Source organism: Rhinatrema bivittatum, chromosome 9 (assembly GCF_901001135.1).
Source record: "Rhinatrema bivittatum chromosome 9, aRhiBiv1.1, whole genome shotgun sequence".
Classification (NCBI taxonomy): Eukaryota; Metazoa; Chordata; class Amphibia; order Gymnophiona; family Rhinatrematidae; genus Rhinatrema; species Rhinatrema bivittatum.
The window spans coordinates 24136520-24160986 of record NC_042623.1 but is presented as its reverse complement, the minus strand read 5'-3'; the positions used below and the strand labels follow the sequence as shown (position 1 = coordinate 24160986).

At 44.8% G+C, this 24467-nt stretch overlaps 1 protein-coding gene across 1 annotated transcript; it reads left to right on the top strand.

The window, feature by feature from the left end:
• The first annotated feature begins 916 nt into the window (after nucleotides 1–916).
• Nucleotides 917–22890, top strand: LOC115099282 (carboxypeptidase A1-like). Its single transcript, XM_029616835.1, has 11 exons — nucleotides 917–1073; nucleotides 4994–5075; nucleotides 6647–6781; nucleotides 7326–7424; nucleotides 13386–13487; nucleotides 13714–13815; nucleotides 14637–14747; nucleotides 16838–16928; nucleotides 18521–18720; nucleotides 21026–21110; nucleotides 22126–22890. The coding sequence occupies exons 1-11, from the start codon at nucleotides 967–969 to the stop codon at nucleotides 22308–22310; spliced, it is 1299 nt and encodes a 432-aa protein (XP_029472695.1). The 5' UTR covers nucleotides 917–966; the 3' UTR covers nucleotides 22311–22890.
• Nucleotides 22891–24467: the final 1577 nt, after the last annotated feature.

Below are 24467 nucleotides of genomic sequence, written 5' to 3'. Positions count from 1 at the left end.
AGTATTCTCCTTCATCCAGTCCAGGTTTATTTATATTCCACTCTCCCAGCATTCAACTCGTTCCTCACCTTCCCCTACTCTCCTGTCACCCTACCCCACCTGTGGGCTTTTGGAGGGAGGGAAGAAGAGGGAGGGGCTAGAGTAGGGGGTGAAAGGACAGGAGGGAAGGGCTGGCTCAGGTATCAGAGTGGCTCTTCTTTGCTCTGCTCTGTCTGCTCCCCGGGAGGGGGCAGGGGGGAGGCTGGAGCAGGACTCAGAGGGCTCTTGCCTGCTGCCAGAGATATGAGCGCTGTCCAACATTAGAGTCAGGGCATAAGCCCGAGGATGCCCCTGCCCAGAGCTTTCAGGCGGTTGAACAGAGACTTGGCAATTTGTGCACATTTTCCCCAAGTCTGCTGCTAAAAGCATCTATTTGTGCAGGTGCCTGAGCGGAGGGGAAAAACAGCGGGTGCACATTTGCGAATCGAATGCATGCGCCCCGTTTTCCTCTCCTGACCTGCCCCTGAGGCTGTGTTATTTTAACCCTGCTAAAAGTACTACCACCCTTTATCCCAAACACACCCTCAGCTGAAGTACAGCGGAGGCAATTCTCAGCCATTTGACCACCCCCCCCCCAGAAATGGCTTTGGACCAGGCCCTCGGGGGGGGGGGGGGGTTTCAGACTGAAAGCTATTTGCGCAGTCAAAGCAGCGCTTTACCCGGGCATCCAGTTGCACTCAAGATAGCGAAGGCACCCTGTGCAGCTCTTCCACCCCCCCAAAGCAGCTGCTTTATTTCCTCCAAACCAATCAGCCAGCGCAGGGGGAGGGAGGCAGCGGGTTTTGGAAAATGTGGCTCACGCAGCACTGGGAAGAAGAGCAGCTGCAGGCAGAGAGGGCAGGGCTGGTCCAACCCACCTAGGCAGAGCAGGGGACCAGAGGCAAGGTGACAGCTCAGCAGAGGGGCAGTATTTAAGCCCCGGAGCGGATGCCTCTGCTCCTAGCTGCTTCCTATTGCGGGTGGAAGATGAGGGGACTGCTGGTGCTCAGCGCGCTGCTGGTGGTGGCTGCCTTCTGCAGGGAGACCTTTGTTGGGTAAGCAGGTCAGGGGGCTCCCAGGGGGAGTTACACACTGCAACGGGGGGGGGGGGGGGGGGCGCTGGATTCTGCCTTCCTCTGCCCTCTGCAGCACGGCAGCCATGGAAAAGCTGATCTCTGGAGGTGAGCCATGCAAGTCCCTTTCTGGGAGTCGCATCACCTTTCGGGCCCTGATGTAATAGGTTGCGCTCCACTGCGCACATTGTAACATATGCTGAGCATACAGCTTTACTCCTGAGACAGCAACAAAAACTGTGCGCACAGACCCTGAGCGAGAATGTCTGCTCCTGCATGCTGAATTTTTGTTTTATGCACAGAGAAAATGCCTTGTACTCAGATTGTGTTTTATGCACACAAAAAAACCCACATGTTTTATGCTCCTAGCTCATGTTTTGAGCTCACAGAAGCACAGGTTTTTTTCAATCAGCCTCTGTGCTACTAACTTTCATGAGCACAAAACATAAGTTAGGAGCACAAAAATTGTGCTTATAAAAGTTAGGGGATCAACTTTTATGCCCATAACTCATGTTCTGTGCACATATTTGCAGGTTAGCTTGCTTATTTTTTTTTAAACTCCAGATATATTAGCATACCACTATTTTTCTGCATCTGCCGTTAACTCTTTTAAAACAATTTTTAGTGCACATTTCAGTGCTAAAGTTCAGCACACATTGTTTTTTTTTTACTCACGTCTTATTATATCGGGTCCTTTGTTGGGCCATCAAAAAAGTGCCACAGCCTGCAAAGAACCGAGTTAACGCTCAGCAAATGACAGCAAAATGAATGCATTCGAATTTAACATTTTGCTTCTGGCCTGGTTCTGACGTTGCGATGTCCTTATTATGAAATGCCACTTCTCAGAGGCGCCTGTGCTGGCAGGGAGCCGTTTGGATGCACCACATTGTCAGCCCTTTGCTAGCCGAAATACAGGAAGACTGTATCCTGTGGGGCAGGATGTGAGTTATGTAACCTGAAGCTGGGGGTAACCAGATGGGGAAAGATTTTAATCTTTCCAAATAACGGCACAATGAGGGTTTTCATCTTGACGAAAAAAATGTGTGGAAGACAACTACTTCTGCAATGGGTTTTTTTTTTGTGTACCAGAAACTTTAATAGGGAAAAAAAAAACCAAGATGAAAATGGTAAAATGTGTCCTTTTTCTGTATTCCTTAGATCTCCTCTTTTTTTTTTTTTTAAATTTTAAGCTGCAGAAATATTGAACTTCAGTGTTTGGCACATTTCATGTAGAAATCCTCATATTTTTTTTATTTATTTATTTATTTATAAACTTTTATATACCTTTATTTGGAACATGCTGTCACAATGGTTTACAAGCCATAAAATAAACATAGAAAATGGTAAGAACTGTAATATAATAAAAAAAACTATTAATACAATTCAATAAAAAATTCCTTAAACATTAGAGTCTTCAAAACTAACATGAAATACTTAAGGGAATCTTTAAATAATTAAGTACCTAAAAAAGTAAAAATCAAGCCATCTAATTCACAAAATCCTGATAAGAAAATTATAGTAAAAAGAAACAATTTGAAGTACTTAATAAAATATTAAAATAATTAATCCTTAGTTAAAGATAGTTGAAAATAATCCAAATAAATATCTTTATAAAATGATGTAGTGCAAATGAAATTAAAAAAAACTTTAGCCAGTGCCCTCCATGTACGCCTGCTCGAACAGCCAGGTTTTAAGATATTTTCTGAATAATTTGAGGACACTCTGTAACCTCATGTTCGCAGGAAGAGTATTCCATAAACCAGGGCCTGCCAGCGAAACTGCTCTTTCTCTAATCATAGTGAGTCGTGCAATAGAGATTGAGGGAATTGATAAGAGCCCTTTGTTAGCCGATCTAAGATTGCGTTGCGGTGTATGGAGTCGTACCACAGCGTTAAGCCATTCTACTTGATTGCCATATATTGCTTTGTGCAAAATACAGAGTATAGTTTTTCGATTGCTAACCAGTGTAATGATTTTAGAATGGGGGTGATGTGTTCAGGTTTTCTTGCATCCAGTAAGTATCCTAGCGGCTGCATTCTGGAGTATTTGTAAAGGTCGAATTGTGGATTTGTGTAAACCTAACATAAGGGAGTTACAGTAGTCAGTACCAGTAAAAAATTAATGATTGTAAAACTGTTCTGAATTCGTTGGGGTGTAAAAGTGGTTTAAGGCGCTTTAACATTACTAATTTGCTAAAACCTACTTTAATCTTAATAGATATATGTTTTTTAAAATTTAACTCAGGGTCTATCCAAATGCCAAGACTTTATCACTTATTTTAATTGCAAATGTATCGAGCTGCATTGTATTATTTACATTTGATTCTGCTCTTTTTCTTTCAAGTAAGGATAACTTCGGTCTTGTTGAGATTAAGGCTGAGTCTCATACGAATTAGTAATTGCTTGATGATGTTGAGATACATCTCGACGAGTTTAAAAGCTTGTTCAGTTGTATCTGTGACCGGGATGAGGATCTGGATGTCATCAGCATGGACACAGTATGTTAGTCCCAGGCCGGAAAGAAGTTGGCAAGGAGGAAGCAAACAGATATTAAGGAGAGTAGCTCAGAGCGCGGAGCCTTGCGGCCCTCCTGTATCAAGAGTAATTGTTTCAGATTTGGAAGAGTTTTATGTCTACCTGGAAAGTTCTATTGCTGAGATAGGAGGTGAACCATTTAAGAGTGACATCGGTGAAGCTGATTTCAGAAAGTCTATGAGTAAAAGTATTGTTAAAATCTATGCTGACCGTGCATGCAGAATGTTTGCGGAGTGAAGGTTTTGCTGGCTGGGCATCTCTTCTTCTTCACTTTCTGGATTGCTAAGCTGTAGCATCCATATGTGTCCTACCTAAAGGTGTATTCTATGTGACTGTGAGCTGTGGGTGCTCCTGAATTATACTGATATTAAAAATAAGCAAAGCCCCGTTAAAGCATGTTGCTTCTTTCCCTATAACATTGCCAAAATCCCCGAGCACACTACCAGATTCCAGCTGCTACTAGAGTACTGCAACCTGCTCCTGACAGGTCACCCGGCGAGCCATCAATCTGTCCAAAATTCAACTGCTCAGCTTATCTTTCCCCCAAAGTCGCTACTTTCACCCCACTACTTCGGCTTCCCTATCCGCTCCCGCATACAGTTCAAGCTCCTCTTTCTCACCTACAAATGCCTTCACGCTGCAGCGCCTCCCCACCTCTCCTCCCTTAACTCCCTCTACACCCCTCCTTGTGCATGCCACTCATCAGGCAAGTCACTGTGCCCTTCTCCTCTACCACCAGTTCTTGACTCCGTGCTTTCTACCTGCCTGCACCCTTTTCTTGGAAGAGACTTCCAGCGCTGCTGCATCCTGCTCACTCTCTGGCATTAATCAAACCCTGTCTAAAAACCCACCTTTTCTGAGGCCGCTTTTAAATCGTAACCCTCATTGTCCTGCTCTTAGCCTTGCTGATTTTAACTATTTGCCCTGCTCTGTCTGTCTTGATTACATTGTAAGCTCTATGGAGCAGGGATTTTCTCTTGTATGTTTTTGTACAGCACTGCATTATGTCGTGTAGCGCTATACAAGTGTGTTAATTAGGAGGAGTAGGAGTGGTAGACTCTCAGGAAATGTACTGGTTAGGAGGGTCATAAGATGCTGATAGGAACTTCCAAAACCAGAAGTGAACTGTTTTTTTGCCATTTCCCTGCCGGGCTGCCCTGTACCTGTGCCGGGCCCCCTCTCGTGGTGAGAGAGAACGGTACCAGAGTTTCATGCTGCCCACCCCTAGAATTGACACCGCTGCTGGTTCCAGGTCCCGCTGTGACATATATCTCTTCTCTACAACACAGACATGTACACCTGCATGCTTACAAAAAAAATGTTCATCTATGCACGCGCAATCTCTCTGGCTCCTTTTCCTTTGCGCAGACATCAGGTCCTCCGGATCTCCCCTGCAGATGAGGCGCAGGTGGCCGCAGTGTTGGAGCTGGAACAGCTGGAGCATCTGCAGGTAATGGCAAAATGCAGCTAATCCTTTGCTGAAGAGTGGGCCTCGCTCTGTCTCTGTAGGGCCTCACAAACCCCTTAACGTGCTGTGCTGCCCGGGCACAGTGATGCCACTCTTCTGTCACTTCGTGCTACTATCGGATGTCGATCCATGCCTGGTTTTCTAACCCCCATTCCTGTTTTGCCCAGTGCCTGTTGTTCTGCAGAATGCGTTTGAATAGGAGACAGAAATATAGGTCAAGTCCATATGACCCAGAGTGAGATCACAAGCACTGGACAGGTCCTGAGTTTTATCGATTTGGCTATGGAGGTTGACCCGGTGGCCGAGTCCATGCAGAGGACCTGGGTTCAGTGCAAGGGCAGAGAATGCTGTGGAGGCGAGGGGGATGGGTGGGTGTGGAGTCCCAGCTATGGCTCACCATGGTCAGACTGGAAGTGCCCGTGCACTGTACCGGGATTCGGAGGGAGCGACAGCCAAGGACCCTCACCGCAATGGCTGAGCTAGGTGGTGGGTTACGACAGCTGTAAATGAAGGCTCTTGCCCTATTGCTAGATAAAGGCTTGTACTGATTGAGCTGGAAGCTTTAAAGAGCAGGAGGAATGGCTGGGAGAAAAACGCAATTAAAAAAAAAAAAAAAGAAAAAACTTGTACATGGCCTGTATGTTCAGATGAGCTATACTGGATTAATGGAGCACCTAAAATTCTCTGTGGTTTTCTCCATTATTCTGTTCTGTCCGTGATGAGCAGCACAGGAAAAGCAGAGCTTGGTTATTCAGTTTGCTCACAACTGTAAACGCAGGGCAAGTGGCAGAATTCATAAAAAGGAGCTTTCCTACATCTTTATTGGTATTACAGGAGATCATCCACTCCCTGTCAGCAAACCCCCAGACCTTCTGCCTTCAGGGTGACCTTTAAGCAGGTGTGAGAGATGTAACCGCACCGGGCCCTGCGGCTGAAGGGGGGCGGGGGGGGGAGGTGTAGGGAAGGGGGACACATCCTAAGCCAATCAATCTGCAAAGGCCCAAAGCCTGCCCTGGAGCATGGGCTGGTGACAGGAGGGAGCTGATCTGGGCACCCAGCTCTCTCCCGAAGCAGGGGGAGCTGCTGCGGCCATTCGTGGGTCCTGCTAGAACTCATAATGTAGCAGATTGTCAGTGAACAGTGGGCCCATAAAAAAAAAAAAAAACACCTCCACATTTCATTGCTGCACAGACTAAAGACAGCCTTGTGCACCGGAGTTACAGCAACGTGTAAGGTTTCATTGGGATCTGTATATCCTACTAGTCAGCATTTGTTCCTTCTAACCAGGGATCCATCACGTGAAGATGCACATTAAAAAAAACCCAAAAAAAGCGCATTTTTTTCCATTTTGTGCCCATGTAAAAAATTGTTATTGAATAAAGCCCTAGGTGCACAGTTTGACCTTTTATGGTTCTAAGAGCGCACTCATGAAAAATCTCAATAAAACCACTGCAGTCCCTGAAGCAATGGGCTCCTGGGGTCTGCTTGTTTATATTGATTTGTATGGAGCTTGTTGTTACCGATGTCCCTTTTCCTCTTCTGCTCCTCTCCAGCTGGATTTCTGGCAGACCTCTGCAGAGCCCCGGAGGCCCGTCGACATCCGTGTCCCTTTTGCCAGTCTGCAAGCTGTCAAAATCTTCCTGGAGTCCAACGATATCCCGTATTCCATCATGATCGAGGATCTGCAGGTCTGTGGCCCTGGCCCCAGCACCGGACTCTTCTCCCTTTTGCTGCTGTTCCTTCCATTTTCATATTTTATCTGAGCCACTGAGCCGTGCCTTCACTCATAATTTGTTTCCACTGTGACTGGGTCAGATCGAGGGTCAAGCAAGCCCAGTATCCTTTTTCCAGCAGTACCCAAACCAGGTCACATGTACCTGGCAGGCTCCCAAATAGTAGACAGATCCCAAGCTGTTGGCACCCAACCTGGTTAATAACAGTTCATGGACTTTTTCTCCAGGAACTTTTTTAAACCCAGCTACGTTAACTGCCTTTACCACATCCACTGGCAATGAATTCCAGCACTTAATTGTGCGAAAAAAATATATTTTCTCTGATTTATTTTAAATGTGCTTCTTAGTAACGTCATGGAGTGTGCACTGACTTCTCATTTTTTAAAAAAATAAACAAGTGATTCACATTTACCCACTGTGAGCTCAGGCCTGTCTCCTGTCTTTGTGCTTTGATTGGTTTTAAGCCAGATTCACTGATTATCCATTCTGTCCTTTCTAGAGTCTCCTGGATGAGGAGCAGAGCGAGATGCTCAGGGCACGTTCAGTAGCATATTCCACCGATACTTTTAACTATGCTGCTTACCACACCCTGGATGAGGTAAATATCTTCGCCTAGTGCTACCTATTGTAAGAGCTCATCATTTTCCACATGAGCTAGGAGACCGCAATGTATCCTGGAGAAAGCAATTGATTGCATATAGGTAGTTTCCCAATTGGTACAAGAGTCACATTCAGTGGCAGATTCGGTTTTTTAGCTGCCCTTATGTACTGTTGGTGTCATGCACCCCTTCCCCCACCTCAATGCACATGATAGTAGAGAAGTTGTTGGATTAGGGAGCATAGCAGCTTTTCTTTGCTCTGCTGTCTGCTTCAGCCTTACCCCCTTCTCTCCTACTCTTTGCATGATGCCTGAGAGTGGAGGGGCTGAAGCAGGAAGTACAGGGCTATTCTCTGAGTGAGATTCAGAGCAGCTGGGAGGCAATAACTCATCAGTCAGCCTGCTACTCCCAGCCTATTGCTACCCTAGGCACAGGCTTAGGGGTAGATTTTATTTATTTATTTATTTATTTAACACTTTTCTATACCGACCTTCATGGTAGTAACCATATCAGATTACATTGAACAGGGTAAAAACTGAAACAGAAATAAACATATGAATGAAGGCGGCAAAGTTACATTCAACAAGGAGGGTGAACATGGAGGCTTAATCAGCTGGAAAGAGAGGCCTAGGATGGAAGATTTTAAAAGGGGTACGCGCGTACCCCCCGAAAACCTACCCCAAAGCCCCCCTGCGCGCTGAGCCTATTTTGCATAGGCTCGGCGGCTTGCGCAAGCCTCGGGATGCGCGTAAGTCCCAGGGCTTGCAAAAAGGGGCGGTCTGGGGCGTAGCCAGGGGCACGGTTTGGGATCAGGGGCGTGTCCGGGGGCGTGTGAGTGGTCCGTGGGCGTGGCTGAGTGCTCCGACACAGCGGCCTGTGTCGGGGCCTGCCGCGCCAGCGCGCTTAAGTTACTACTGCCCAGAGGCAGTAGTAACTTTTCCGATAAAGGTGGGGGGGTCTAGATAGGGCCAGGGGGGGTGGGTTAGGTAGGGGAAGGGAACGGGCAGCGCGCGCAGGGCTCGGTGCATGCAAGTTGCACAAATGTGCACCCCCTTGCGCGCGCCGACCCCAGATTTTATAAGATACGCGCAGCTACGAGCGTATCTTATAAAATCCAGCGTACTTTTGTTCGCGCCTGGTGCGTGAACAAAAGTACGCGCGCACGTAAATTTACAAAATCTACCCCTTAGTGTGCCTATTTGCAAATCCAGGACTGTTGGTGGGGCTTCAAAACAGGTTTCCAGGCTGGACTTCCACAACTGGGGATTCACAAACTGTCTTATGTGTAGTTACCAGGACAGGTGTATCTTAGTTCCTACAAAAAAATCACTTCCTACATAACCTTTCTTCCTTGGAAGTTAAAAATGTTTTCATATTTTCTGGAATATTTTCACTTTCCTAGGATTTACAGGAAGCCAAATTAATCTAGACAATCTAGACAACACTTCTTCTACCTGCTAGGCTTTCCTGCACTAGAGGGAGGGAATCATATAGAATTTGTCTTTCTTGCACTAGAGGGAGGGGATCATATGGAATTTGTCTTGCTTGACAACAGCAAGACAAACTTGCTGTTGTCAAGCCTCTTCTCAAAAAACCTACCCTTGACCCCACCAACCCTTCAAACTACCGTCCTATCTCTAACCTTCCCTTCATATCTAAAATTATGGAAAAGATAGTAAATTCACAGCTCTCTGACTATCTGGAAGACCATAATATTCTCCACCCCTCTCAATTTGGCTTCCGTAAGTCTCGTAACACAGAAAGTCTCTTACTTTCACTGCCTGACACTCTCCTCAAGGGCATGGACCACAGACAATCCTTTATCCTGGCCCTTCTTAACATATCATCTGCCTTCGACACTATCTGTCACAAAATCCTCCTTACCCACCTAACTGAGATTGGCATCTCAGGCACAGCCATCCACTGGTTCTCCTCCTACCTCAATAATAGAGGCTACGCTATAAGGATTGCAAATTCCGAATCATCACAAATCCCCCTTATCCAAGGCGTCCCACAGGGCTCTTCACTATCCTCCATGCTCTTTAATATATACCTGTTACTGTTCTGCCACCTCCTCTCCGATCTTGGTCTTAAGTTTTTCTTATAAGAACATAAGAACATAAGAAAATGCCATACTGGGTCAGACCAAGGGTCCATCAAGCCCAGCATCCTGTTTCCAACAGTGGCCAATCCAGGCCATAAGAACCTGGCAAGTACCCAAAAACTAAGTCTATTCCATGTAACCATTGCTAATGGCAGTGGCTATTCTCTAAGTGAACTTAATAGCAGGTAATGGACTTCTCCTCCAAGAACTTATCCAATCCTTTTTTAAACACAGCTATACTAACTGCACGAACCACATTCTCTGGCAACAAATTCCAGAGTTTAATTGTGCGTTGAGTAAAAAAGAACTTTCTCCGATTAGTTTTAAATGTGCCCCATGCTAACTTCATGGAGTGTCCCCTAGTCTTTCTACTATCCGAAAGAGTAAATAACCGATTCACATCTACCCGTTCTAGACCTCTCATGATTTTAAACACCTCTATCATATCCCCCCTCAGTCGTCTCTTCTCCAAGCTGAAAAGTCCTAACCTCTTTAGTCTTTCCTCATAGGGGAGTTGTTCCATTCCCCTTATCATTTTGGTAGCCCTTCTCTGTACCTTCTCCATCGCAATTATATCCTTTCTGAGATGCGGCGACCAGAATTGTACACAGTATTCAAGGTGTGGTCTCACCATGGAGCGATACAGAGGCATTATGACATTTTCCATTTTATTCATCATTCCTTTTCTAATAATTCCCAACATTCTGTTTGCTTTTTTGACTGCCGCAGCACACTGAACCGACGATTTCAATGTGTTATCCACTATGACACCTAGATCTCTTTCTTGGGTTGTAGCACCTAATATGGAACCCAACATCGTGTAATTATAGCATGGGTTATTTTTCCCTATATGCATCACCTTGCACTTATCCACATTAAATTTCATCTGCCATTTGGATGCCCAATTTTCCAGTCTCACAAGGTCTTCCTGCAATTTATCACAATCTGCTTGTGATTTAACTACTCTGAACAATTTTGTGTCATCTGCAAATTTGATTATCTCACTCGTCGTATTTCTTTCCAGATCATTTATAAATATATTGAACAGTAAGGGTCCCAATACAGATCCCTGAGGCACTCCACTGTCCACTCCCTTCCACTGAGAAAATTGCCCATTTAATCCTACTCTCTGTTTCCTGTCTTTTAGCCAGTTTGCAATCCACGAAAGGACAGCGCCACCTATCCCATGACTTTTTACTTTTCCTAGAAGCCTCTCATGAGGAACTTTGTCAAACGCCTTCTGAAAATCCAAGTATACTATATCTACCGGTTCACCTTTATCCACATGTTTATTAACTCCTTCAAAAAAGTGAAGCAGATTTGTGAGGCAAGACTTGCCCTGGGTAAAGCCATGCTGACTTTGTTCCATTAAACCATGTCTTTCTATATGTTCTGTGATTTTGATGTTTAGAACACTTTCCACTATTTTTCCTGGCACTGAAGTCAGGCTAACCGGTCTGTAGTTTCCCGGATTGCCCCTGGAGCCCTTTTTAAATATTGGGGTTACATTTGCTATCCTCCAGTCTTCAGGTACAATGGATGATTTTAATGATAAGTTACAAATTTTTATATGCAGACGATGTCCAAATCCTTTTATATGCAGACGATGTCCAAATCCTCATCCCTATTCAAGAATCCCTCACCAAATCTCTTAAGTTTTGGGAAACATGCCTCGCCTCCATTAACATCTTACTCTCTAACCTCCACCTTGCTTTAAACTCCTCCAAAACTGAACTCCTCATCATTTCAAATCACCTTGACCGGTGCCACCCTCTGCTTGTGATCTCACCCTCCCCTCAAATGCTCTTCCTTTCTTCGTGCGAGATCTCGGTGTCTCCCTAGACCACCAATTAAACTTCAAAAACCACATTAACACAATCATAAAGGGAGGATTTTTCAAGCTCCACATCCTCAAAAAACGTAACCTCTGCTCCACTCGCAAGACTGCCGCACAGTCCTGCAAGCGACAATGCTAACAAAAATGGATTACTGCAATTCCTTACTTCTAGGCCTCCCCTACTCTACTATTAGACCCCTGCAAATGTTACAGAATGCTATGGCAAGAATCCTTACAAATACACGCAAAGCCGACCACATCACCCCTATTCTTAAGGAACTCCATTGGCTTCCCATCTCCTCCCGCATCAGATACAAAACCCTCACCATTATTCACAACTCCCTGCACAACCACAATAACTCCTGACTTGAGGATGCTCTTCGATTCCGCTCCTCCAATCGTCCTACTAGAACCGCACTCTCAGGAACCCTCTACACCCCTTCCCTTAAATGTGCTCACCACAGAGAAAGAACCCTACCATTGCAGGCCCCTCCCTCTGGAACACTATGCCACTTGAGCTCCGACTAGAACCATGCATTCGGAAATTCAAAACAGGGATTAAAACATGGCTCTTTAAAATGGTCTACCCTGACTCGGATCCTACGTAGTGCCCCTGCTCCCTCTACTCCTTCAGAGAAAGAGCCCTGTCAATACCGTACTTATAGCCTTCCCCTTTATTCCTTTAATTGTACTCTGATTTGTCTCTCATATCTCTGCACCTCCTTTTATACCCCTTTTTAAACCCCTTTATATACCCCTTTCCCCTGTCCTTAAACCCTACCTTCCCAATAGCAACCCCTGCTAGACTATATATAGTTGCCTTTCTGAACGTATAATTTGTAATGTCATATATAGTGTCTTCTGTATGTACTAGTTAAAGATAATGGATATTGTTGTATATAGTGCTTTTTGGAGTGTATAATTTATATATAGTGTATAAGGTTATCCACAGTGTATAAGGTTATACACAGTCCCTTTTTGAGTGTATAATTTGCTATGTTACATATTATGTTCTTTGGTTGTTTTTCCATCAGGTACTGTTTCTATTCTCTTCCTCTTTTTCCCTCTCTTCTCTCGCCCCCTCTCTCTTCCTAGCTGCACCCTTCCCCCCCCACCCTGTTTTTTTGTATTTTCCTCCTTCAGTTATATTGTAAACTGGCATGATGTACCCACGAATGTCAGTATATAAAAGCTAAGAAATAAATAAATGGTGAATGAAGCAATATATGGTCTCATGTCCCAGCTGCCTCTAGTAGGTTAATCCCTGTCCAATCGGGTCCTACCGAGCATGGATGAACTGACAGTGCACCACTAGTGGTCCTACTGATGGAGTCTGTGCAGGACCTAAGCAGTTTCCTATTGTCTGCCTACAAACCTCATCTTTCCATAGCTTCTGGCTGCTACTTCATACTCCCACCCCAAGACTACCGAAAACTCTCCCTTGTATACTTTGTAAAAGGAGGAAAAAGCTATTCAGGGATCAGACAGAAAGGAAAGATGCAGATTATTGTAATAGAAGTTTGGAAACTAATAGATCAGCACTGATGAACAAATCCCATCTAGCATAATTAGGCAATTCCTGCAATATTTCAGAAGACCCTAAATTGGTTTGACACAGTTCTTCCTAGAATCTGCTAATTCCTTCCATATTCTGCTTCTATGGGTGTTTCTTCCCAAACCTTGCATGAAAATTCAGCAACTCTGGCCAGGGAACGTTCTCAGAAATTAGGTCCCCGAGTGGGATTCCCCGGAAGGAAGCTCTGAAAAAGACAAAAGGGATAGTATTCTTCCACTGCGAAAGGCAGGACCGGAGATGTTGGGATATTTTTTATGATAGGGAAGGAGAGCGTTAAAGATAAAACTAATAATGTTTTGTTTTCACAAGTTTAACACTGGCACAGTCCCAGACTTGACTTTGAGTGGTAAGTTTAGGAGTGAGCCGGAGTGCAACCCTGCAGAGTGGGTTTCTCTGCCAGGATGCTTTTCCCTCCACTGATTCCATTGTGTTTCCAACCACAGATCCACGCGTTCCAGGACATGCTTGTGCTTGAAAACCCAGGCCTGGTCAGTAAAATCCAGATTGGAACAAGCTTTGAGGGTCGTCCACTCTATGTCCTGAAGGTAAAGTAACATGTGATATATGTTCCTGCTCACAGACCATGGAACTTCAACGAGTTTCAGAGGCAAAGTCTAAAACCAGAGAACTTTTCATCTATTGTGTATATCTCAGTGGGAGAACTATCGAGCAACATCTAACAGTACATTCACATCCAAGGTCACACGTCAGCCACATGTGTTGACTGCAGAGAACAACAGAACATTAACAGGATGTCTTTTCTGCATACAGTTCAGCTCTGGAGGAACTAAGCGACCGGCTTTCTGGATTGACACCGGGATTCACTCGCGGGAATGGGTGACTCAGGCTAGTGGAATCTGGTTCGCCAAGAAGGTACGCAGAGCTGTCCATTGTAGCTTGTCCTACAGAGACTGTAACAGCAGCGGCTCTGGTTTAGCTTCTGACTCCTGCAGAAACACTGAAGCTTGCTGCAGGTCCAGAAATGAGAAGGATAACATACCCGATGCTGCCTTATTAGTAGGGTCCTGCAGCTATTTCTATTCAAAGTCCCTTTTATAACTCCTTGGGATGTTTTGATGAGAGAGAATGTTTTTCTATAGTTGGTGGGTTTGTCCTATCATTAAAATATTCTGGTCTGAAATCTTAGGTTGGATAGATGAACTAAAAGCCACTAGATCCTTCAGTTGTGTTGTTTGATGCGCCAGTCCCAGAGGAATATAGCATACTGAAGAAATGGCTTTTAAATGCTCACTTATTAATGCAGCCAGAAGGACAGTGGTTAAATTCTGGAACAACCCAAATAAAGCTTCTGTAGAAATTTGGTTTTACTATGTCTGGTATGCACAGTCCTTGGTTCCTGAGAGTTCAGAGTGAGTAGATCATTTGATGGACCATTTCTGATTGGGAAGAGGCAATGGGAAAACCTTTTTTTCTTTTGGCATACATTGCAATTTGCCTGTAACGTAATTATTTGGAAAATAAAATAATTTAAAATAAAAAATGAACACTAAAACATGCATGTGAAATGCACTCTTACCATGTAAGAGGGTCTCAGCAAATCTGCGGCATAAGGGGATTGTTTCCATTGATGCTTAGCTACTTTAAAATTAAGTTTTCCAAGCTCTTTGACACTGAGGCATTTGTCATGTTCTCTTATTTTGTGGACATGTCTTTCTCTTCTTGTTCTTGCTCAGATTGTTGATGACTATGGCCGCGATGAGGCTTTCACATCCATCCTAAACACAATGGACATCTACCTGGAGATTGTCACCAACCCTGATGGCTTTGCATTCACTCACAGCAAAGTAAGTCTCAGCTTTGGGGCAGACATTGTCGCGTGGAAGACTCAGGAATTTAGCCAGCAAGACATGTGCATGTTATGAGAACTTTGGAGACAGGAGAAAGAGCTTTTCATCCCGAGATACAGAATTATTTACAGTTAGTGAATCGCACAGGTCAGATAAGTGGGATAGAGTAGTTCCTGAATTCTGTTTCATCTCTGCCTTCCTCTTTTTCTGCACTTAGCTTATACAAACACACTTTGTTGTGTACAAGGTTGCAGGACTTTCAATGCACTAAAACCAGCAGCAATCTTGATAGCCTCTAATGTACTACCCTCTATTTTCTATTACCTTGGGCACATTATTAAACTTGGTCCGCTCCTGCACACCAGAAGCTGCAAGTCTCCAGGCTAAGCCTAAAAGATGGCTCCTTCTTCCAAGCATTAGCTCTATAAGTCCAAAGGCTGAGCTCTCAAGATGCCTACACAGTGTCTCCTCCTCTTCCTCCAAAGTGGTGGAGCTATAACACTGTAGTGGCCCTACAAAATGGCTGCTTTTACCAGGAGGCAAGGTTGGCCAACTGAGTATGCAGATTCAACTAAATCATCCATTGAAAGGAATGAAGAGTTATCTGAGAGAACAGCTATGTTGGTTCAACATAAGCTGGTCTAACAGTTGTTGAAGTTGACCATGGAGGGCAGAAAGGTTCAGTAACACAGTTCTCACAGAAACTATCATCCCCCTCTTTACTTAAAATTTGTATACAGTCTAACATTGTTACAATTTTCTAAAAGCTGTCAACCACACGGGTATTGTGTCTCAGATTGGTTGTTTTTATTTATGGTAGTATAATTAACACAAGTCAATCGAGCACATTCACGGCGTGACATACAGAGTGGTGACGTTGACTGCCATGTCATACACAAATGGTGCACTGGGAAGGAATGAATGCTACCTGAAGCAGAAGTGAATTACTTTGAAACACAGCCAGTGTTGGGGGTTGTGAATTAGAGTCTGTGGGGTTAGAATGATTGCACGATATTGAAAATCTACATTAAAGATAAGAACTGCTTTTGACCAGATAGTCTATGTCAAAAGATTTTTTTGGGTCACTCTTTATGAACACTGTCACTCTGGAGCACTATGAACAGTTGATTTTATTCATAAAAACCCACGTTAGACCTGTGATTATTCTGAATACTTCTGCACCGTTTTGTCAAATTTACAATCAGGTGCTAAGTATAGTTAGTAGATATGAGGTCTGTGGTGGATTAAAAATCCTTTATCTGAATGTGTTGGATTGACTTCTGTTAAATGTTTTGAGGTCCCTCCAATTTTTGAGACTTATTTTGTTTTATTTATGACAGAACCGAATCAACAGAATAGTTCCAACATCTAATAGAATTGTCACTCACATAGGCGAGAAGAACTTTTCTTCATTCTACCTCTACTTCCATTAAGGCTCCAAAGTATCTGAATTTAGATTGCCTTCAGTCTCCTATTCAGTGGGGAGAAGGAATAGTGGTGGTATAAGACCAGTACTGGCATTCAGACCGTGTGTGATCCCCATAGTGGGCAAAAGGAAAATGTCTGCAATTATTAGGTAGTTGTTAGATAGTTCTGGAGATATCACATCACAGAATGAAATAATCCATTTCTTCTTTTAGTAATATCCCTGGGCATTCAGTTTTCCCAGTGGCTTAGGATATTTTCAGGAGAAGCACCTGAATCTAGGCCACTGCCATGATAAGAGAGGATCAGAGCGAGGTGATGAAGTTCCATATCAGGAAATCCCAGGAGACGCTACTCCTTCTCCAGCTTCTCCAGAAAATAACTCATTCTATCCACAGTCTGGACCGAAGTGCATGTGGTCTTTCTCCCCAGGGTGCTCCTCGGTGAGCTAAAATCTAAGTAAAATCCAGGATTTCCCATGATTACTGCTGCAGTTACTCTTTCATTAATAGGGTGCAGTGCCATGCAGGGGCCCAATTTCATTTCTTGGACCTACCTTCTGCAACTTGGGCTGCTTGCAACTAGAGACTCAGTGAAGAATGAAGGATGAGATCTAATGTGAATGCACAGGAGGAACCATCCCATATCTCTTTGTGTTACAGAACCGCATGTGGCGCAAGACCAGGTCCATCAATGCTGGATCCAGCTGCATTGGGGTGGACCCCAACAGGAACTGGGATTCTGCCTTTGGGGGTAAGAGGTCTATTTGGATTTCTTTTTACCACATCATTTACAACATGGCTACACTTACAAAGAGTGTGAAGTCAAAGATCAAATAGGTGATACAACAGGAAAGCAAAAGGGGCAAACTGGATGGTCCTTGGGATCTCTTGACATTCTTTTTTTGGTTAGGATTACCAGATGACCAATAAATACTCAACAGACTCGACAGACTATGTTTTTGGATTGTGTACTAAGAGGGGCACAGAAAGGACTGATCTGGGATTTCTGTCTGCAATCCAGTTCTGTGAATCGCAAAACAAAACGATGATCTTTAAAGCTAAATTCCTGGCACAACAGAAATCATGTCTCCTGTTGAAGAAGAAATCATATTGCTGATGGAAATCAGATAAATCCCTTTTCCCTATCAGAAAGCAGGATTCTGATGGTTGAAAAGTGAGTGCTGTTGACTCAGCAGCTCAAATTCTCATGTGCCAACGATCTGAAGCCTCATGCGGGAACTGGACTGGTGCAAGTAGAAAGAATAGTGAAGGAGCATATGGTTCACGATTGCCTCGCCAGTGTATTAAAATCCCATTCTACTGCACAACACACTTTAAATCCTACAGGATCCACAGAACAATACCTTGTGGGTCTTAGAGATTGCAAAGTTCCTATTGTACAGTAGGATACAGATTCGATTGGCCTGCCACTCATGTACCCATTTGGGTCTTTGCTGTTCTGTTTAGGCTTATCAGGCGGTACCAGGCTGGTTGGATAGTCCTGGTTCTAAACTCCCATTCATAAATGTGGATCTGTGGTCCTGCTGTTCTTTGGAGAAAACACCACAGACGGGTGTTCAATTCAAACCAGTTAAAATAGTTTGAGCCACAAAGGCCACACTTCATGACTTCCCGTTGATAGTCTCATTGATGGTGGTGGGGGCCACGTGAGAAACTAGAGAGCCACAGCTCTGTGGTTGCACTACTTTTTACTAAAGATGTGCATTCGTTTTTGCCGAATTGGAAAATTGCAACGAAATTGTCCAATTCGGCATGTTTCAGGGAGCCTGAAAAAAATCAGGATTTTCCTGTTTTTTCGCAAAAATTCGTTTTTCCGATTAGTGCGCACTAACGGGAGTCAGTGCGCGCTAACTCCCTGTTAGTGCGCACTAACTCCCGTTAGTGCGCACTAACAAAAACTAACAAAAAGTAACAAAAAATAACAAAATCTAACGGTTTTTGTTAGTGCGCGCTAACAGGAGTTAGCGCGCACTAACGGGGAGTTAGCGCGCACTAACTAAAAATCGATTTTTCGCGAAAAAAAAGACCCGAACCGAAAAAAAACGACAATTTCCATGGCGGCCGAAAAACAAAGAACGACACAAACACAAAAAACGATGCACATCTCTACTTTTTACTAGTAATTGTTAGCTTGGGTTATAGGGGGACCTAGAGAAACTTGCGTTGGGATGCAATGAAACAACTCTCTGTTCCCAGTATTAAGATTCCGCTGGGAGACTCTAGAATGGCAGGTGTTGGAACTAAAACAAGGGCAGCAAGATGAAGAGGTTCTGTGCTTTCTGTGTTAATCCCAAAGAAACAATGACTATTTCTGACCAACAGGAGCTGGCGCCAGTGGAAACCCTTGCAGCGAGACCTACCGTGGACCCCGGGCCCATTCAGAGTCGGAGGTGAAAGCCATCGCAGATTTTGTGCAGGCGCACGGCAACATCAAGGGCTTTGTCTCCATTCACAGCTATTCCCAGCTCCTGCTGTTCCCTTACGGTTACACCAACGTCCGAGCCGCTGATTTCCAGGAGCTGGTAGAGTCTCTCATTTACTTTGTGCACCTTATACTAAAGCCACAGCAAGCAGGCAGAAAACAGGGACAAAGGCCGGCCGGCGCCAGTTTGTAAGATGGTGGCAGCCGGCCGCGAGCCTAGGGGAGCTCCAGGCCCCACCAGGCTATGAGGTGTGGCTGGGGAGGGGGGGTGGTTTGGCAGGCCTGAGCTGGGGGGAGGGGCCTTATTGAGCTCAGCAAGGACATTTTTTGACAAAGGGGGGGTTGGGGGTAAGGAGGCGGGGCATTGCTGACATGATTTAGAATGTCATTTACATTTTTTTTTTTTACTTTTGGTCCACCTCTAGAGGCAGTGGGGGGTCTCGTCAGACCTGCAGGGAGGCCCTTTGACCCATTGGGAGGGGGGGGGGGTGCTTTCGGGCTGCTGCTGGCCCTTAAAAGAACATTTTAATGATTTATTTATACTTCACTTTCCAAAGCGGATTGCATTCAGATACTGTAGGTATTTCCCTAACCCCAGAGGGCTCATTATCTAAGTTTGTACCCAGCTGACGTGGACCGCCATTGCGCATTTTTTCCCCCTTTCCCCACAATAATTTTTCTCACTGATTTTTTTTCCCGTAAGAAAAAATATTGCGGGGAAGCCACTGTGGTATTTTACCACAGAAAGGAAAAATACCACAGGAACGCCCCCAAACGGTGTGTTTCCACAGGGCCATGGTATTGTTTTTCCCTCCTGCGATGAAATACCATGGCAAATAAATGACCCCCTTAAGTTTGCCCCTGAGGCAACGCAGGATGAAATGAATTGCCCAAGGTCAGGAGGTGTCACTGAGCTTTGAACCCCCACTGCTCTGGTTTGTATCCTGCTGAACTAACCGCTTGGCTATTCCTTCACACCACGTGCCACTCTCTCTGTCCCATCCTTTCCCTCTCTCACCCCTCTTCTCCATTCACTCCTCCGTCTCATTCCCCTCCTCCATTCACTCCCCTCCCCTGCCGTCCCTGCCAGTAGCTTTCACGGTGGGTGCAGTTGGCCTCTTGCTGCTGGCCGGGTCTACCCTCTGCGCCCGCCCGTGGCTGTCTTTAGTGGTGGGCCCTCCAGCTCTTCTCTTGATGGCAGGGCCTATCCTTCCCACCAGCGGGTGTCCTCCCTCAGCGGCTCCAGCTGGCTTTTTCCCTTGATTGCGGGGCCTCTTTAACGCTGCTAGGCATTAAAAAAAAAAAACTTCCTCTTCAGGTCAGCTACAGCCATGCAAAGGAAAGCAGGGTGGGCTGCTAAAAACCACTTGGGGTTGGGATCTGACTCGCAGGCCATAGTTTGGGGATTCCTGCATTAAACAAATATTTGTTAACCAACATGCTTAATTTTCAAAAGTATCATGGCACCCCTCCTGGGTCTGACGACCTGCTTGTGATACATTCAACAAGTGAGACCTTTGGGAGAAGAAATTGAAAGCAATGCAGAATGTATTTCATTTCAAGCCAGGGCAGAGTCTTTATAGAGTGGGTAATGGGTCAACTCTAGGGCAGGCTACCATAAAATAAAATAAGGATAACGTCAGTAGAAGGATTAATGAAAAGCCTAGACCCATTTTTAGTGAGATAGCAGGTATATTATATTGGTGCATAAGCAGCAAAATACGCACGGGGTTCCTGGACCCCTCAAAAGGTAGCTGAGCATTATAATCAACACCGTACCATGGGACTGCTTTAAAGCACTTTGTCTAGATGTATCCCCCGGCTAAAGGAGAAATGCTCAAAGGCTAAGTACCAGAAAATATCTCCCTTGATAAGCTTCGAATCAACCCCAAGCTCCTTCTTATTTGCTAGAATATTGTGTGTTGTACAATATAGCAGTGAAGAAGTGGCAGAGTACGTTAGTCACTTTGAATTTAACCTTGAGGCAAGCTGCATTGTCCAGGCACAGCACATCTTCCCAATGTTTAATTATTGAGCAACTAGATGAGCTATAACCCACTGGAGAGTAAAATTCTGCTTTCTTGATGTTTCATCTTGAGTGCTCAACCATAGGGCATTCCCTCTGCACCGACAATTGCCTCAGGGGAACTTTAGGGTGAATTTTTATCAGATTCTTGTGTTCCTTAGAATTTAATTTGCAGGGATTTTGTTCAGCATTTGAGTCAAAAGTAGAAGGACTCAGCTTTACTTCACCAGTATCTTCCCTTACATTGGGATAAGTTTATGAGCCATCTTGTACCTCAGTTACAGGGAATTGCATGGACTTGCTCCCGTAATGGCTATTTTTTTCTTTGGAGTGAGCTCGCATTTATGGATTCCTCTGACAACTTTGCTTCTCTCTCCAGAATGCTCTTGCTAAGACTGCAGTGGATGCACTGTCATCTTCCTATGGCACCCAGTACAGATATGGAAGCATCATCACCACCATCTGTAAGTGGAGTGAAAGAGTTTGAACATATTAGTCTTCAGTTCTGTTGCCTAGGCTTTTTCCACCTCATGAGGGTCAAAGGTTTCAAACCCATAGCTGGACGTCTCAGTCAGTACTGGAACTAGTAACCTTCTGGCTACAGGCAGCAACTCTACTGATCTGCCATAAGTAGCAGGCCTCCTGTGGGTAAACAGCAGGAGATCAGTTGTCTGCCTTCAACTATAATTCTTATTCCCACTGGCCGGGGTGCATTTCCCATGGCACTAAAACAAGATATTGACAAGGAATGCTGCTGTCCTAGCCCTAAGAATATAAGGGAGCCGATGTAATAAGACACGCTGCTTTCACTTCTGCTTACCCATGCACTTTTTCTGAAGAAAGTTAACCTTAATCTTCTTGTAAATAGTGATTTTGTTAAGCCTCATATTTTACACTCTATGCATTATTATGTGTTTATTGTTGAAAATTACCCTATCATTATATACAACTGTTCTTTGTTACACTGTAAAGCGCTTGTTGATGAGTTTTGTTTAATGTGAACCAATGAGATGTTCCCAACGTTCATTGGTATATAAAAACTCCTAAATAAATAAATAGCTAGCCAGCCAGCCCTGGTATTTAATAGTAGTGCATGCAAATCCAATGCTAATGAAGGTACTGTGGATGTGGGTTCAGAGGCAATGTATAACAAAGATGGGTACAAGCTAGTAAACAGCAGTCAGATACTGCTTTACTCATGGTCTTGGGCCTCACTGATTCCCAAAACAAGAGGTGTCTTGCGGTAGCCTTGGCTCTCTGCCCAAATTGTGCATTTGATAAACTCTCTAGCTGAATATTTGTCATTTGTGGTTATTCTTCTTATCCTGCTGCTTCTTGGAGAAGATCTGTACTTCATATATGACCATAAGACCTCAGAGGATTCTGATGCTCATGCTTATAAGAGCATTTCTCATCTTATATCTCATTGGATGGAGGTACTGTTTAAAACTGTAACAATATTTTGTGTTTCGTTGCCAGATCAAGCCAGCGGTGGAACCATTGACTGGACCTACGACCATGGCATTAAGTACTCCTATACTTTTGAACTGCGGGACACTGGTCGCTATGGTTTTGCTCTACCAGCCAACCAGATCATCCCTACGGCAGAGGAGACCTGGTTGGCTCTGCTAAAGCTCCAAGAGTACACACGGGACCACTTGTAACAGATTTCAACTTTTACCACCATTAGGCATTGTCGGTGCTCCTCCCCCTCCCCCAAATATCTGATTCGATTCCCCAGCCCTTTAGACTTCTGATCCAATCACCGCTCCTTCCCAACATACCCCATGCACATCTCTTAGCCCATTCACCTACCCCCACGGGAAGCGAACAGACCCGGCCTACTACGCAGAATCCAGAGGGGGTTGAGCGAGTATGGCCACCGTAAGCATGGGGGCCACAGGTTGAGGCATTCTCTGCACTCACTGCCTTTTGTCGACAGCATCACTGGAGCCGAAGCTCTGTGGTCAGTGTCGGGAGTGAAGGGATCAGAGATACAAGAAGGGGTCTGGAACGGAGGCGAGAGGGAAAGGATCAGAGGTCTGGGGTAAGCAGAACTTTATTGCCCCCGCCATCTTGCCACTCTAGGCACAGGCTTAATAGGCTTGTGCATATATCAAGATCTGGGGCCCATTTCATAACGCCATACCGGTGATGGATGAGCGGCTGAGTTAGCACTTCTTTGCGCTATGCTTCTCTTGCTGTCACTCAATAAAATAAAAAACAAAGTTGGTAAGAGAAATACTGTGCTGTGTTTTTTTGTCTTCCATGGTTTATAGAGTAATCAGGGCCGAGGCACCCCAGGCAACCCTTCAGTCTTGTGCTTCCTGCCCCCATGAGCTTTCAGGCTCTAGGGCACACCCCACCCCTGGGAGTTTTATAATTAAACTCAACAAGCAGTCCTGTAGAAATGCAGACATAACACAGGGAGGACAATTTCCCACAGCCATCGCTTCAGGGAATGTTCTCAACCATCTACAATGGCTCACAATTGAGAAAAGAATCGAGTTCAAAGTCCTCTCAGTACTGCAGAAAGCAATTTACAAAGCAGACTACACTGCACTTGATGACATCATACATATCCATTATTCCCTACGCACAACAAGAACTAGTAAACTCCAACTAGTGATTCCATCACTTCCTCATGCCAAACTCTCCTCCACCAGAAACAGAGCCATTTCCATCATCGGCCCAAAGTTATGGAATTCACTACCTCAGTACCTCACCGGTCAAGGAAACCTAAAATCTTTTTTAAAAGACCTAAAAGCCTGGCTACTCAGCCAATCTCTTAATGACAGCTCGGACTATTGATCTCAAATCATAATTACCATAGCTTCCCAACATTCAGTCTTCCCCTTTGACAATTTATCCTGCTTCCTAACTACAGAGGTCTCCTATTATGTATGAACCCAGTTTTTTCAGTGTACCTAACCTTTGGTATATCTTGTTTTGTTTTACTAATATTATATGACAGTTCTCAGTTTGTTAAATGTAATTTTTTCACATTTTTAATGTAACAGGTTGTTATAATTGTAAACCGGAGTGAAGGCAACTCTGCTATACCTCGGTATATAAAAAAATGCTAAATAAATAAATAAATACCAATGGGCCTGGCTAAAAGGGCTTTTTGAAAATTGAAAAGTATTCAGGACTTGGCACCAAAAGTTGCTCTCATACTTTCAAATCTTAAAAACTTTGTTTTGTGTGTATGTATATATAAATATATATGTACAGTACCTGAATGTAATCTGCTTTGAAGTGACTGAAAGGCAGAATATAAATCAAATGAATAAATATTTTTGTATTATATATATATATATATATATATCTACCTTATAAATGGCCTGTGACCGACGGCCCGCAAATGCGCAGTAGAGACCAGCTCTACCGCGCATGTGCGGGCGAGCACGTCGCTCTGAGGCAGCTTCAGAAAGAAAAAAAAATGGCGGCGTCCAGTGGCAGCAGCGGGCGGCGGCGGTACCGGCAGCGGGCGGCGACGGCGGTAGCGAGCGGCGGCGGTAGCGGCGACGGTGGTAGCGAGGGAGGGAGAAGAGAGAGAGAGGGAGGGACGGAGAGAGAGAGTGGGAGGGAGTGACTGAGTGGGAGGGAGGGACTGAGTGAGAGGGAGGGAGTGGGACTGAGTGAGAGGGAGAGGGGGGACTGAGGGAGGGAGTGGGACTGGGAGAGAGAGGGAGGGAGTGGGACTGAGGGAGAGTGAGTGGGACTGAGTGAGTGAGAGGGAGGGGGGAGGGAGTGACTGAGTGGGAGGGAGGGATTGAGTGAGGGGGAGGGACTGAGGGAGGGAGTGGGACTGAGGGAGA